The 12,307-nt window shown below is 46.7% G+C and overlaps 1 protein-coding gene across 14 annotated transcripts in view; it reads right to left on the reverse strand.

Annotated features, from left to right (window-relative positions):
* Positions 1 to 872: 872 nt before the first annotated feature.
* Positions 873 to 12,307, reverse strand: part of BFAR (bifunctional apoptosis regulator) — a 33,011-nt gene continuing 21,576 nt past the window's right edge. For 6 of the 14 annotated variants that reach the window (XM_070568480.1, XM_008520516.2, XM_070568482.1 and 3 more), the window contains 5 exons: positions 5,690 to 5,863; positions 3,771 to 3,973; positions 1,943 to 1,979; positions 1,736 to 1,820; positions 873 to 1,637 (listed from right to left, as the gene is read on the reverse strand). In XM_070568480.1, coding sequence (XP_070424581.1) covers positions 1,737 to 1,820; positions 1,943 to 1,979; positions 3,771 to 3,973; positions 5,690 to 5,863 — 498 coding nt within the window. In that variant the 3' untranslated portion in view covers positions 873 to 1,637; position 1,736. Of the gene's footprint in view, positions 1,980 to 3,770; positions 3,974 to 5,689; positions 5,864 to 12,307 lie in introns of all 14 variants that reach the window. The other 8 variants (XM_008520512.2, XM_008520511.2, XM_070568479.1 and 5 more) reach the window with 3 other exon arrangements.

Raw genomic sequence — 12,307 nt, forward strand, 5'->3', positions numbered from 1 at the left:
ATGACTGAGAGTCCTGGAGAGGAGAGAGGCAGCCTGTGCCTCTCATTCTGAACGTGCCTGTCCCTCCTGCTGGCGATAAGGAGCTAGAGTCCGGCCCAGCCCGTTTGCTCTAGGCCGTATCTCTTTGCCCTCCTCCCTAGAGCATACATGGATATTACTCATCTTTGAACAGGATATGGGGAACAGGGGTGGGGACAGTGTTTGGCAGGCCACGGGGTGTGGGTGGGGAGCACTGGACTAGGAGTCTGGCAACCTGTGGTCCAGCCTGGGCCCAGCTCCACCGGTGCCACCCAACCTCTATCTCTCCATCTGGAAAGAATAGTAACCCTGCAGGGCATGAGACCAGGGATGCGCAAGTCCTGCAGTGTCCCCAGACCCGCAGTGCTGTCAGCGTCTCTGCCAGGTCACAGTGTTAACCAGGTAAAGTCAGGCAGCCCTGGGGCCTGATGAGCAAACACAAGAGGAAGAAAAACATGCTCCCTCCTTTCACTTAAGATCCTTCGGGTGGCTCCTTGGCTCACTGTTGGCGTCCGGCGGGCGGAGTTAAGTGTGCCTAGTAGGTTGTATTGGCCAATGCACGTTTGCTTCATGTTTTCTCACTAGTTTTTCTCTAGGCGGAAGTTTCATCTGTATAAAAATCTTTCTTTTTATTTCAAGTAATGTCTTCAAACTTTCAGATGCAAAGGTTGAGTTAAATCTTCAAATACACAAAGGACTAATGAATGGGTCGTGGAGTCACAAAAACCCTTTGGAGGCAGACTTATCTCCGTGGGGCCAATGTTCAGAGGGATCCCATTTCACACCTGCTGCTTCTACGCTGGCAGGAGATAAAAGGCCATAGTTCATCCCACTCATAAGTACAACCACAGCTCTCAGCGTAATCATACTTGCTGTTTTATACATGAGAACAGGACAGTAAAGATTATACAGTGTGAGGTCAACGTACAAAATGTTTCCTTGAACGGAAGGATTATCCTGGAATTTATTTTACACATTCAATTCTTAAAAACAAAACAAAGCAAACCCCAAAACAATTTTAAGTAGCACTGAGGCAGCTCAGGCTGCTGTGAATTACCTTCCATTAACTGCCTGATGTCCCCCTCAGTCCCCTACTCAGAGAAGCGATGCAAGCTTTCAGCAATTACACGTGGACGCCAGTGACGACGAGGCTATGCATCAACTAGTCTAGACGGAATCCTTCCAGAGGGTGAACTCTGAACCGTTCTAGCAACTCGTCAAGAAGACAGGATCGTCGAGCAGACTGGGGTTTTTCCTCTTATTTTTTATGTGCCTATGCCTATGACAAAATCTTCTGTTTCCCTAAAGTTGACTTAGAGGACAGGACTGGCCCCAACAAGCCTGGTCTCAGATCAGGGCTCCACCTTGCCCTGGGAGTCTTTGTCAGTCACCGATGTTAGGGCAAGCGGCACTGCTGACGTGGCGGCCTTCTCATGTCGCACACATCGCATCCTCTGAGGACCCTGGGTCCTTGCCAGCCGTCGTGGCCGGGGCCTCCTAAGTCCCTGTGAGGAAGGCAGCTGGGTGGGAGGTGTGGCTGCTGTGTTGTCCCAGCTCTAGGATGTCAGTCCCTGCTGCCACGATGCCACAGGCAGAGGGAGAGAGGACCTGGCTGTACCCTTTGACAGACAAAGCAGCACCTTGTTTACTAGGGCAGAAAATAGGAAATCCGCTACCTTAAGTGCCCCCCCACCTCCAGCCACCCTAGGCATCAAACCTCAGACGTCAGGGAGGCTGGAAGAGTCCCTCAGAGCCTGGGCAGTGCCAGTCACAACACTTGGGTTTCCAGTCGTCGGACTTCCCTGACCACGAGATCGATGTTAATAATTGGGTTAAAGTACAGGGCCCAGTAAAATAAACAGTTGCAAACAAACTGAGGAATGAGGGGCCAGAACATGGCCACAAAAAGACCCTGTGTTGATACCTTCCAAAAATGGCTCCACATCCTCTGAGGCACAGTCCTGAAAAAAGAAGAGAAGCGTCTGAGAGGTAGAACCTTGATGGGATCCTAATGCTGACACAGAAGTGCCCAGAGCCTGGGCCTCCTTCCAGTGAGGAGGCTGGCTGCCCGTGCTGCAAAGACCTTGCTTTCTGTCCTGGGGCCCAAGACATATCTTTACCTCCCCAGCCCCTCTTGAAACCCCAGACGCAGCCTGGAGGGTGCCTCCTCGGCACCACTGCCTGGTCCCCACAGCAGGCGAGGCCTCCCCTTTACAGCCCCAATACCACCTGCCGCACTGCTGTGTCACACCGTATTTAACCTACACATTTTCCCTGATAGGCTGTGGGCTTTCAGAGGAAAGACTATCTCTTTACCAGAAGAGCTGCAGTGCCTGGCAGAGAGCCAGGGGTGGGACAGGGGCTCAATTAACTGTGCATGAACAAATGAGTTCACGGAATTGAAGTAAATGAGGGAAATTCTTGTCAGGTTCTCAGAACTTTCTAGAAGGCTGCTACTGATTAATGAGGCCAAGAACCCTGTCACGGGATGTCGAGTTATGGGATGTGTTTCAGGCTGAAAGGATGCTGGTGTGGTGATATATTACTTTTGCCATCCTCTTTCTTCTGGAAACACCTGATTTTTCCTTTGGGGTGCCTCCCTCCCTACTCCTTTCCATGTGGTCTGGGTGGGGCTGGAGCCAGCCCCTGGGTGAGGGTAAGTACGTGCCTCCAGCCTGGATAAGGAGGGCCAGCACAGCCCTGCACCCTGTGATGGGTTCGGTGGGCATGTGGCGTGTGAGCCCTAAGGCATGTAAGTGCTATGGGGAAAGAAGTGTTCTCTCCCCCAGGGTTGCTCAGCTGCTCAGATCCACTGCCCCAGGGACCAAGGGGCCCCACACAGAGAGCGCTGCCTGAGGCCAAACAACACAGGACGGAGCAGAGCTGTGACAGTGAGAGAAAGAGTCAGTCCTGATGACAGCATTTGGGTCTTTGGGTCCAGCCCTGCAGGAAGCCTTAACTGGGCATTTCCCTTTTTAGGAAAGCCAGTTTAGGTTGGCTTCTGTCACTAGCAATCAAGAGTCCTGACTCAGGGGCTGGCCCCATGGCCGAGTGGTTAAGTTCGCGCGCTCCACTCTGGTGGCCCAGGGTTCGGATCCTGGGTGCGGACATGGCACTGCTCGTCAGGTCACGTTGAGGTGGCGCCCCACATGCCACAACTAGAAGGACCCACAACTAAGATGTACAACTATGTATGGGGGGCTTGGGGAGATAAAGCAGGAAAAAAAAAAAAAGATTGGCAACGGTTGTTAGCTCAGGTGCCAATCTTTAAAAAAAAAAAAAAAAGAGTCCTGACTCAGTGACTGGCTAGTCCAACTCCCTCATTTTATGCGTTGATCCAGAGAAGCTATTACTGTCCAAGTCGGTGGCCGAGCAGGACTAGAACTTGTGCCTAGAGAACTCCTCATCAGATCTCTTAATGTTCTGCCATACTGCTGTCTTCCACGAAGTGCCCTCTTCTTCTCGCTTGTTTACTCCTTAATTGTTAAAACCATTCAGGCACACCCCCCACCCCCAGGAATCACAAAGTCTATAGCATGTGGGGAAAAGATATATGGAGAAGCACCATGAAAACCTCCCCGTGACCAAACACACGGTCATTTTCCTATTCGCTGCTCCAATAGCGTTTCTAAACCAGAGCCCAAGGAGTCTTTTCACACTTGAGTGATACTTCAAAGAGGACTTTCCCACCATGTGGCATTTCTTTCCCAGTCTCTGTCGCTCCAACCATCTCCAACATAAAATACACTTACTTCAGTTCACTTCTTGACCAGATCCTCCAAAAGGAGAATAACTCCAGAACTGAGAGTAACATGGCGTTGACGATGAGAAACCGGGATGTCCAGTAATGGACCTCCAGCCAGTCCCAAGCAAATTCAGCAATCAGCTGGTACGGAAGGAAGGAGTACTTGACGAGGAATTCTCTCCACTGCTTCCATGTGGGTTCTCTGAGATCCTTTAAGAAGAACACACAGATAAATAAAATTGGGCACAAAAAATTACGAGGATTAACTTTTACAGTGAGTTATCCCAGTGTGTTTTACATTTATTAAAACACACACATATCCAACAATCTAAAATGAAATTTCCAGGGGCTGGCCCAGTCGCACGGCAGTTAAGTTCACAGGTTCCGCTTCAGTGGCCCAGGGTTCCCTGGTTCGGATCCCGGGTGCGGACATGGCACTGCTTGTCAAGCTGTGCTGTGGCAGGTGTCCCACATATAAAGTAGAGGAAGATGGGCACAGATGTTAGCTCAGGGCCAGTCTTCCTCAGCAAAAAGAGGAGGATTGGTGGCAGATGTTAGCTCAGGGCTAATCTTCCTCAAATAAAAAAAGAAAACGAAATTTCCATCCACCAACTCGCCTTAAAATAATTAATCTTACATTGGCTAAATGTTACCAAAGAGGTTGAACTGAGATGCTTATTATATAATTGTGGAAGCTCAGAAGTAAAAATCTACCCAGGAGTTATAAATAGGTTGAAACGAATATAAATTAACCAGTTTTCAAATGTCTTCATCACTGCATGGGTAGCTCAAACAATTCCCTAAATTCAACCTCTCAGCTGTGGTGGAATAACAGGTCAGGGGAAAATTAAACACACACCTTGAAAAAGTTATTTTGGGGAAAGTAAAAAACTAATTACAGATATGAGGGGACAACTGACAAGAGTATTTAAACGACTCACAGGCATTCAGAAGACTAACGGAAGCTCAGCAAGCCTGCGCACAGTGGACCAGATCCTGAGCACTGCAGGAAGGACTCAGCCTGAGGAGGGGTGGGTGGCCGCATTGAAAGGGGAAGGTCAGGGCGTCTCTGTGCCCTGGCCCAGCAAGGGCGGGTAACAGCTGGAAGCTGGGTGATCAGAGGGACATGGCGCCAACAGGCTGATGAGCAGGCCTCAAACCACACCCAAGGCCAAGGTCAGGAAGGCACCTGATTGAAGTGCTTAACAAAGGGTCTTTGGAGATTTAGGAACTCCCTTTCAACACTTATGGGTGTGGATAATATACATATGATAATTCTATGTCCACGTGACTTTTTGATATAGACAGATCAGAGAGACTGCCCGAAGAGAAGCAGTGCAAAGGACACTGAGCTCAAATAAACAACCAGACAGAGAAACCACTGAGCCAATGCTGAAGGAATCCATGGGCCAAACGCAAGAACCAGGAGCTGTGGGAGCAACAGTCCCTGCCACGGGCCCTGCGGTCAGCTGATACGATGACGTCCATCAGGGAGAGGGACGGTGGCTGACTGTTCTGAGGCCTAAACGATGGCCACTAACCCTGCCTCATGGGAGGACAAATAATCATCCTTTGAGGATCCTCTTACGAGACAGAGTACGGAGCTAGAAGGCCCCTCAATCTACGCCGCAGGCCATCTGACCTGTGCTATCTTCTTTTATAATCAAAGCAATGCTGTTTGTTTTGTTTTGTCTAAATGTTTCAAATGCAGAGGGTAGCTCCCCTCTTGCTCTGCAATGCAGGACACAAAGCAGGCTTCTGGGAGTGGGGAAGTTGCTGCTTTGCTTTCTTTTGTAGGTCTCTTCTTGCCAAATTTAAATGAAGGCTGGGCATCTTTCGCTCGTCCCTGACAGGCTGCAGCCACGTCTCTGGTATCACACTGCAGACCGGCGGACCGGCTCCACCCGAGGCGCTCCTCAGACCTACCAACAGCTTGGTGATGAGGTCCTCCCCGGAGCCGTCTTCCGGTAGCGGGCAGATGGTGTGGATGAAGGGGAGGAAGGTGTCGGTGTAGTCGAACAGGTAGAGGTACAGCAGCCCGAGTCGGGGGGAACTCTTGAGGGCGTACAGCAGGAACAGGGACCTGCCCGGGTTCACGGCCTGCAGAGGACGAGGTGGACCCAGGGCCACATTACAACCATGGCGCCCAGCTCCCCACCCGCACACCTTCCACAGGCTCACGCCCTTTGCCATCAGCCCTTTTTGTGTGGTTTGCACAAACAATGAATGAATGAATGAATGGGCAAGAAGAGGCGAGGTCCTTAATCTACTGGGCTACACTCTATAAAGATGTAATCTCTCTCCACGGCTGGGGAGGGGAGGGCTAGGAGAAGCCCACTCTTAGGCACAGCTGGTAGAACACAACCTTTCTGGGAAGCAATTTTGCAAAGTGTATCAAAGAATCTTAAAAATCTTTAATTTAGGGGCTGGCCCTGTGGCTGAGTGGTCAAGTTTGCGTGCCCTGCTTTGGCAGCCAGGGGTTCACCAGTCTGGATCCCGGGCACGGACATACCACCGCTCAGCAGGCCACGCTGAGGCGGCGTCCCACACAGAGGAGCTAGAAGAACCTACAACTAGGATATACAACTATGTACCGGGGGGACTTTGGGGAGAAGAAGGAGGAAGGTTGGCCACAGATGTTAGCTCAGGGTCAATCTTCCTCACCAAAAAACAAAAAAACCCCTGAGATGTCAGATAATTAATTTTAAACGGAAAAGTTTAACTTACCCAATCTATTAGTGGGTACTACTTAATAAAAATAATCCGAAATAGAGAAGGCTCTATGCACAAAATGTTTCCTGCTGCACTGTGTCTAACAGAGAAAGAGTGAACTCTGCAACCTAAGTAATGGAGACCCAGTAGATAGTTAGCACAGAAGCCACAGGGCCATTGAACAATGATTACGAGAAGCTGTGGGTAATGCTCATATCACGACGTTAGGTGAAAACAAGAGTCAAAGACAGGTAGCAATCCCATCTCCACAGGGTCGGCGCCATGCAGGCAAGGCCTGGTTCAGGCTGAGGTCCCTTTCCTAGAAGAGCGCCTGGCCACGGCAGATGCCACCCAGCATATGTGGGATGAACAGAGAAACCAAAGGACTGTTTAAACTGCAGAAAATTGTCTAGAAGAAAACAGAGCAAAATGCAATGGTAACCGTGTTTGAATCTCAGGTGGGATTACCAGCATTGTTCATTCTCCTCACCTTTGTCAATTTCGCTACAATTTTAAAGTAATTTAAAAACTACTCGATGCTACTAAGCATCAATCAAATAAAATGGGCAAAAGATATGAATGGACACTTCACCAAAGAAGATCTAAAGGTGGCAAGTAAGCACATGAAAAGACGCTCAGTATCATTAGTCCTTAGAGAAATGCAATTGAAGCAGTGAGAGACCGCTGTACGCTTCCCAGGATGGGGAGGGGCGGGAAGGAGCGCTTCCAAAGGGGCAGCGGGCCACGCTGGGGAGTGACGGCTCTGTTCGCTATCTTGATTGTGCTGATGGTTTCACGGGTGTGTACGTATGGCAAAACTTACCAAATTGTACACTTTAAATATGTATATGTCAATTACAGCTCAATAAAACTGTTAAAACATATTCAACTTACTTGTGCTATGAATGGCTTACTATTAAATTTTTTTAAGTGTGATAATGGTTACATTTAAGAAGAGAGTCCTTCTCTTTAGAGATTCATACTCCAGTATGTAGGGGTAAACGAATGTGATGTTTGGATATGCTTTAATATAATCCCAGGATTGGGGGTGTGGAGAGTGAGTGGAGGGGTGCAGATGAAATAAGAATGGTCATGAGCCAGTACTGCTTGAGGCTGGGCATGAGTACACTGTTCCTCTACTTTTGTATATACCTGAAATTTTCTTTTTTTTAAAGATTGGCACCTGGGCTAACAACTGTTGCCAATCTTTTTTTTTTTTTTTCTGCTTTATCTCCCCAAACGCCCCCTGTACACAGTTGTATATCTTAGTTGCATGTCTTTCCAGTTGTGGGATGTGGGACACCACCTCAACGTGGCCTGACGAGCGGTGCCATGTCCGCACCCAGGATCCGAACCCTGGGCCGCTGCAGTGGACCGCGCGAACTTAACCACTCAGCCACGGAGCTGGCCCCGATACCCGAAATTTTCTAGTAAAAGATTTTTTAACAAGGCCCAACTTGTGAAATGGCTGATTCCAGGTCCGGGGCAGGAAAGGTACAAGAGTAACTTGAACATCTTGTCACATGACAAAGGAAAGTATCAAAGACTAATGAGGCCACGTCAAAAGGACTTGCTAGCAAGTACCTTATACCTCAATCCAAAAGTTAAGTTTAAAAAAAAGGATTCAAAATAATTTGAAGAGAGTCCTACTCAAAAAAGATGGGATAATTTGAATATCAATTAGAATAATTACTGAAATGTATTTAAACACATCAAGAACGTTAAAATGCTCAGTTAAGAATGATCCTAAGTAAAGAAATTGGGGTCAAGCCTGGTGGCATAGTGGTTAAGTTCACAGGCTCCGCTTCAGCAGCCTGGGTTCACAGGTTTGGATCCCAAGCGCGGACCTAGCACCACTCATCAAGCCACACTGTGGCAGCATCTCACATAAAAGATAGGAAGATTGGCAACAGATGTTAGCTCAGGGCCAATCTTCCTCACACACAAAAAAAGGGGCTGGCTCCATGGCCAAGTGGTTAAAGTTCCGTGCACTCCCCTTCAGTGGCCCTGGCCTGTGCTTTTGGATCATGGGCAGGGACCTATTCCACTCATCAGTCATACTATGGAGGTGTCCCACATACAAAATAGAGGAAGACTGGTACAGATGTTAGCTCAGGGCTAATCTTCCTCACCAAAAAAAAAAAAAAGAAAAGAAAGAAATTGGTTGTCTTTGGAGGATAATAGAGAACCAAATCATTATCCTGAACCTGGCAAATAAAGGGAAAGAATCAAGATTTTAACCTGTCTTTCTGGTAAAAACTGTACTTAGGTAATCAAAATGGTTGCTGAGGGAAATTTTCCTTTTTTTTTAAGACGTATTTCAGCTAACAAATGAAGAATAACAGGAGAACTACAATATCACAATTATGCAACCCCTAATGAACATATGGATCTAAATGATGAATGACCACAGTGGCTGCTACCATCAGAAAAAGAGAGACAGCTGGACATTATGAGCCTCTTGATGGAAGAAAACACCATGTGAAAATTAATATAGGGAAACCTCAATTTAAAATGGAGTCAGAAGGGGAGAAGGGGGAGCTCCCACGTAGGACCACCTAAAGTCAATTACATGAAAGATGGACAAGCACAGACTCCAACAGAAAGAAGTGGACAGGCAAGAGCTGTCAGTTACAGGAAGAAATGTACATTGCATCCTAAACAGAAATCCACTACCCCGGAAACTCAGCCAATGAGAACCAGCACTGCCTGGAACTCTTGTTTTTCCCCAATGGGCTTTCCAGCCCCTCCCAATTTTCTCCTTTTTCTTTAGAAAATAACATTCCTCTCCCCTCTAGGTTGGATTTGCCTATGGTCTGCCATAGCATGCACAGCCCAAATTGCAATTCTTTGGGTATTCCTGAACAAACTCGTTTTCCTGGTAAAATAACTGGCTGTTATTTCTAAGGTTGACAGCTACCACCATAAAGTAGTCTTGCCCAAATACCAACCCTAAAGGAAAGCAAGCCTCTAGACTGTAGGATATGCAGGGGACAAAGGGACCTGTTAGGGGACACTACAGAGAGACAATCAGCAAAGTTCAACATGTGGGAGAACCACAGGACAAAATGACCTGGTTTCCTCAACAAATGAGTGCACGGTGACGAAAGGGGGAGGGGCAACCTACAGACTAAACGAGTCTGAAGAGACACAGGCAAATGCGGGCCTTGTTTGGACCCGGGTTGGAGCAAATCAACAGGAAAAAAAAAAAAAAAGGCGATGTGGGATATTTGAATCCTGACAAATTATTTGATAATATCAGAGAATTACTGATAATTTTGGAGGGTACAAGGGTGATATTTTAATTTTGTTTTTTAAAAAAGTCTTTACTTTTTAGAGATTCACTCAAATATCTACTTATGAAATATAGGCTATCTCAGATTTTCAAAATAATCAGGGGTGGAGTAGTAGGGGTATTATTGAAACAAACATGGCCACGAGTTGCTGTCACAGTTATGGGTAAATAGCAGTTTTGTACTATTCTCCTGCTTTTATGTTTGAACTTTTCCATAGTAAGATTTTAAAAAATCTAACTTCTAAAAATATCTTTGTATCCTAACTTAGGAGAGACACAGACATATGGAAGTAGTTCTTGACTCCAAAGCAGTGTTTCTCAATCCTTTTTTTCATTATAACCCCAAAGGAGCCTTTCAAAAACACTTCTTTCATAATTTCCCTCGCACCTCCATGAAATGTTAATACCACAGAAATGCTGTGTTATCCGTTTATGTACTGCGGTCTTTTGGAGGGCCATAGATCACTCTAATATCTAAGACTTTCCAAAGGAACACAAGTGCCAGAAATAAAGTCTGACTGCGTCCAGCCACATCACGGTCAGTACAAGAGAAAGGGAGATGGCCAGGTTACATATTTGTAGGTCTGGCGGCAGTGTGAGTGCTGGACTGAAATATTCCAACTCTTGGCGACTTCCTGTCAGATAAGGAGGAATGACCACCTGGTGAGGTGATTATGATGACAGCACTGCAGCGGGGAGCCCTCTCTTTCAAGTCTGATGAGAAGAGTGGCATTCAGAAGGAGCTGCACTGCGACCCTAGGCTTGGAGGAATCTGATCACACGGCCTTTCAGCTAACGGCCCCATGGCCATCCTTGGAGAAAGGCTGGGAGCACAGAAGACTGAAGGAGCAGGCTGACGAGACTCTGCTTGCTCCTACACCAGGGCCGGAATCACATTCCCATTCACTCTGCTTAAAATATTAACATTACTTTTACGTATTTTAAATAGAGGGTCATTGCTGGATACAGGACCCAGAGATGTTCTGCCAGATATTAAAACCCACCATAGGATTAATATTGGCTACAAAAAACCCAGAGTTTGACTGCATTAACAAAACTAATAATTTATGGTAAAAGAGAAGTATGGAATTTTTAAAATTAAAAAGCAACAGTAACAAAAAACAACAAACTTTCTACCTTAGGACCTCTATGCCTGTTCTTCAAAATTTTTTAACCTAGTGCTTTTTTTAGTTAAGTAATAGATGTACACAGTAAATGTAATTTTTTTCAAATGGCATAGAAATGTATTAAGTGACAAAATTCTCCTCCCGTCCAAATCTCAATTCCCAGATGAAACACTGCTAACAGTTTGTGTATCCTTCCAGAAATTTTCTATGTATGTGCAAACATATAGATACAAACAAATGTGTGTATTTTCCAATGCGCTTTCCTTTATTTCTAGGTAACACCACAACCTGCGTCCTTCCTTATTAGCACACCCAGAGTGCCTCCTCTCTTTGTGGTGGGTACACGTATGGGTGTCTGTATTATTTCCTGTTCCTGATAACAGGTTCTTTTCCACATGCTGCTATTACCAATGATGCTGCGGGGCACATCTTGTTGAAGGACTTTCTGTGACTCGGACATTCCGTTCTCGCTGTGACTCTCTCGGTCATTTACTGAGGACGAAATGGGCATCACAAGGCCCAGCTTGCTGGTGCTCCCACAGCCGGAGCGTCCTGGAGGAGCCCGGGCAGTGAGGCTCCTGAGCCCGCTCTGAGCACCGCGCTATACTGCCTGTGCTCCAAACGCAAAGAAGTGAAGCTGCGGATGAGAAAGTGGGTTCGGTTCACCTTTAAGAGTTATTGACAACCTGCTCTCCAGAGACGGCACCAATTGATGATCTGTAAAACACGAGTGCATCCTTCCTCATATGATTAAACATTCTCATCCTTGACAATGCCGCAGGTGAAAACATGCCTTCTGCTTGTTTCAGTTTGCACTTCCTTAATTAGGAGTGAGCATATTTTCCTCATAAACTTATTGGTTATTTATATTTATTTTTCTCCATGATGTCTTTCTAGGGTATGTCGGTACATTGCAGATATGCTCTAACTAATAAAAAACATACAGTGTTCGTTTTACAGTACAGTATTCGCTAAATCCTCTCTGTGAGGGAGAACCAGTTGGTGCAGCCACACTGAAGAGCAATTGTTCAATATCTAATAAAGTTGAACACGTGCAATACTTGTGACCTAGTATCCCTCAGTATGTACCATAAAAAACTCTTGTACATGAGTGTGAGAGCTTGCAAAGAATGGCCACAGCAGCAGTGTTTCTAATAGCAAAAATGGAAACAATCTCATCAACCAGAAAATACATAATTATTGCATCCTCGTGCAATGCAATACTGCACAAGAAAGACAGTGAGTGAACGAGAGCCACAGAGTCAGCTACTTGCAGAAGGATATGCTCAGTTCACGCCTCCTCCATGAAGGTGAAAAGCCCAGAGAACAATGCTCCTTGTGCCTGCAGAGCCCTACCCCTAAAGCCAGGAGGAAAACATGCCCAGGAAGGACGCACCGCCCAGCTGCAGG

This window comes from Equus przewalskii, chromosome 12, assembly GCF_037783145.1.
Source record: "Equus przewalskii isolate Varuska chromosome 12, EquPr2, whole genome shotgun sequence".
Taxonomy (NCBI): Eukaryota; Metazoa; Chordata; class Mammalia; order Perissodactyla; family Equidae; genus Equus; species Equus przewalskii.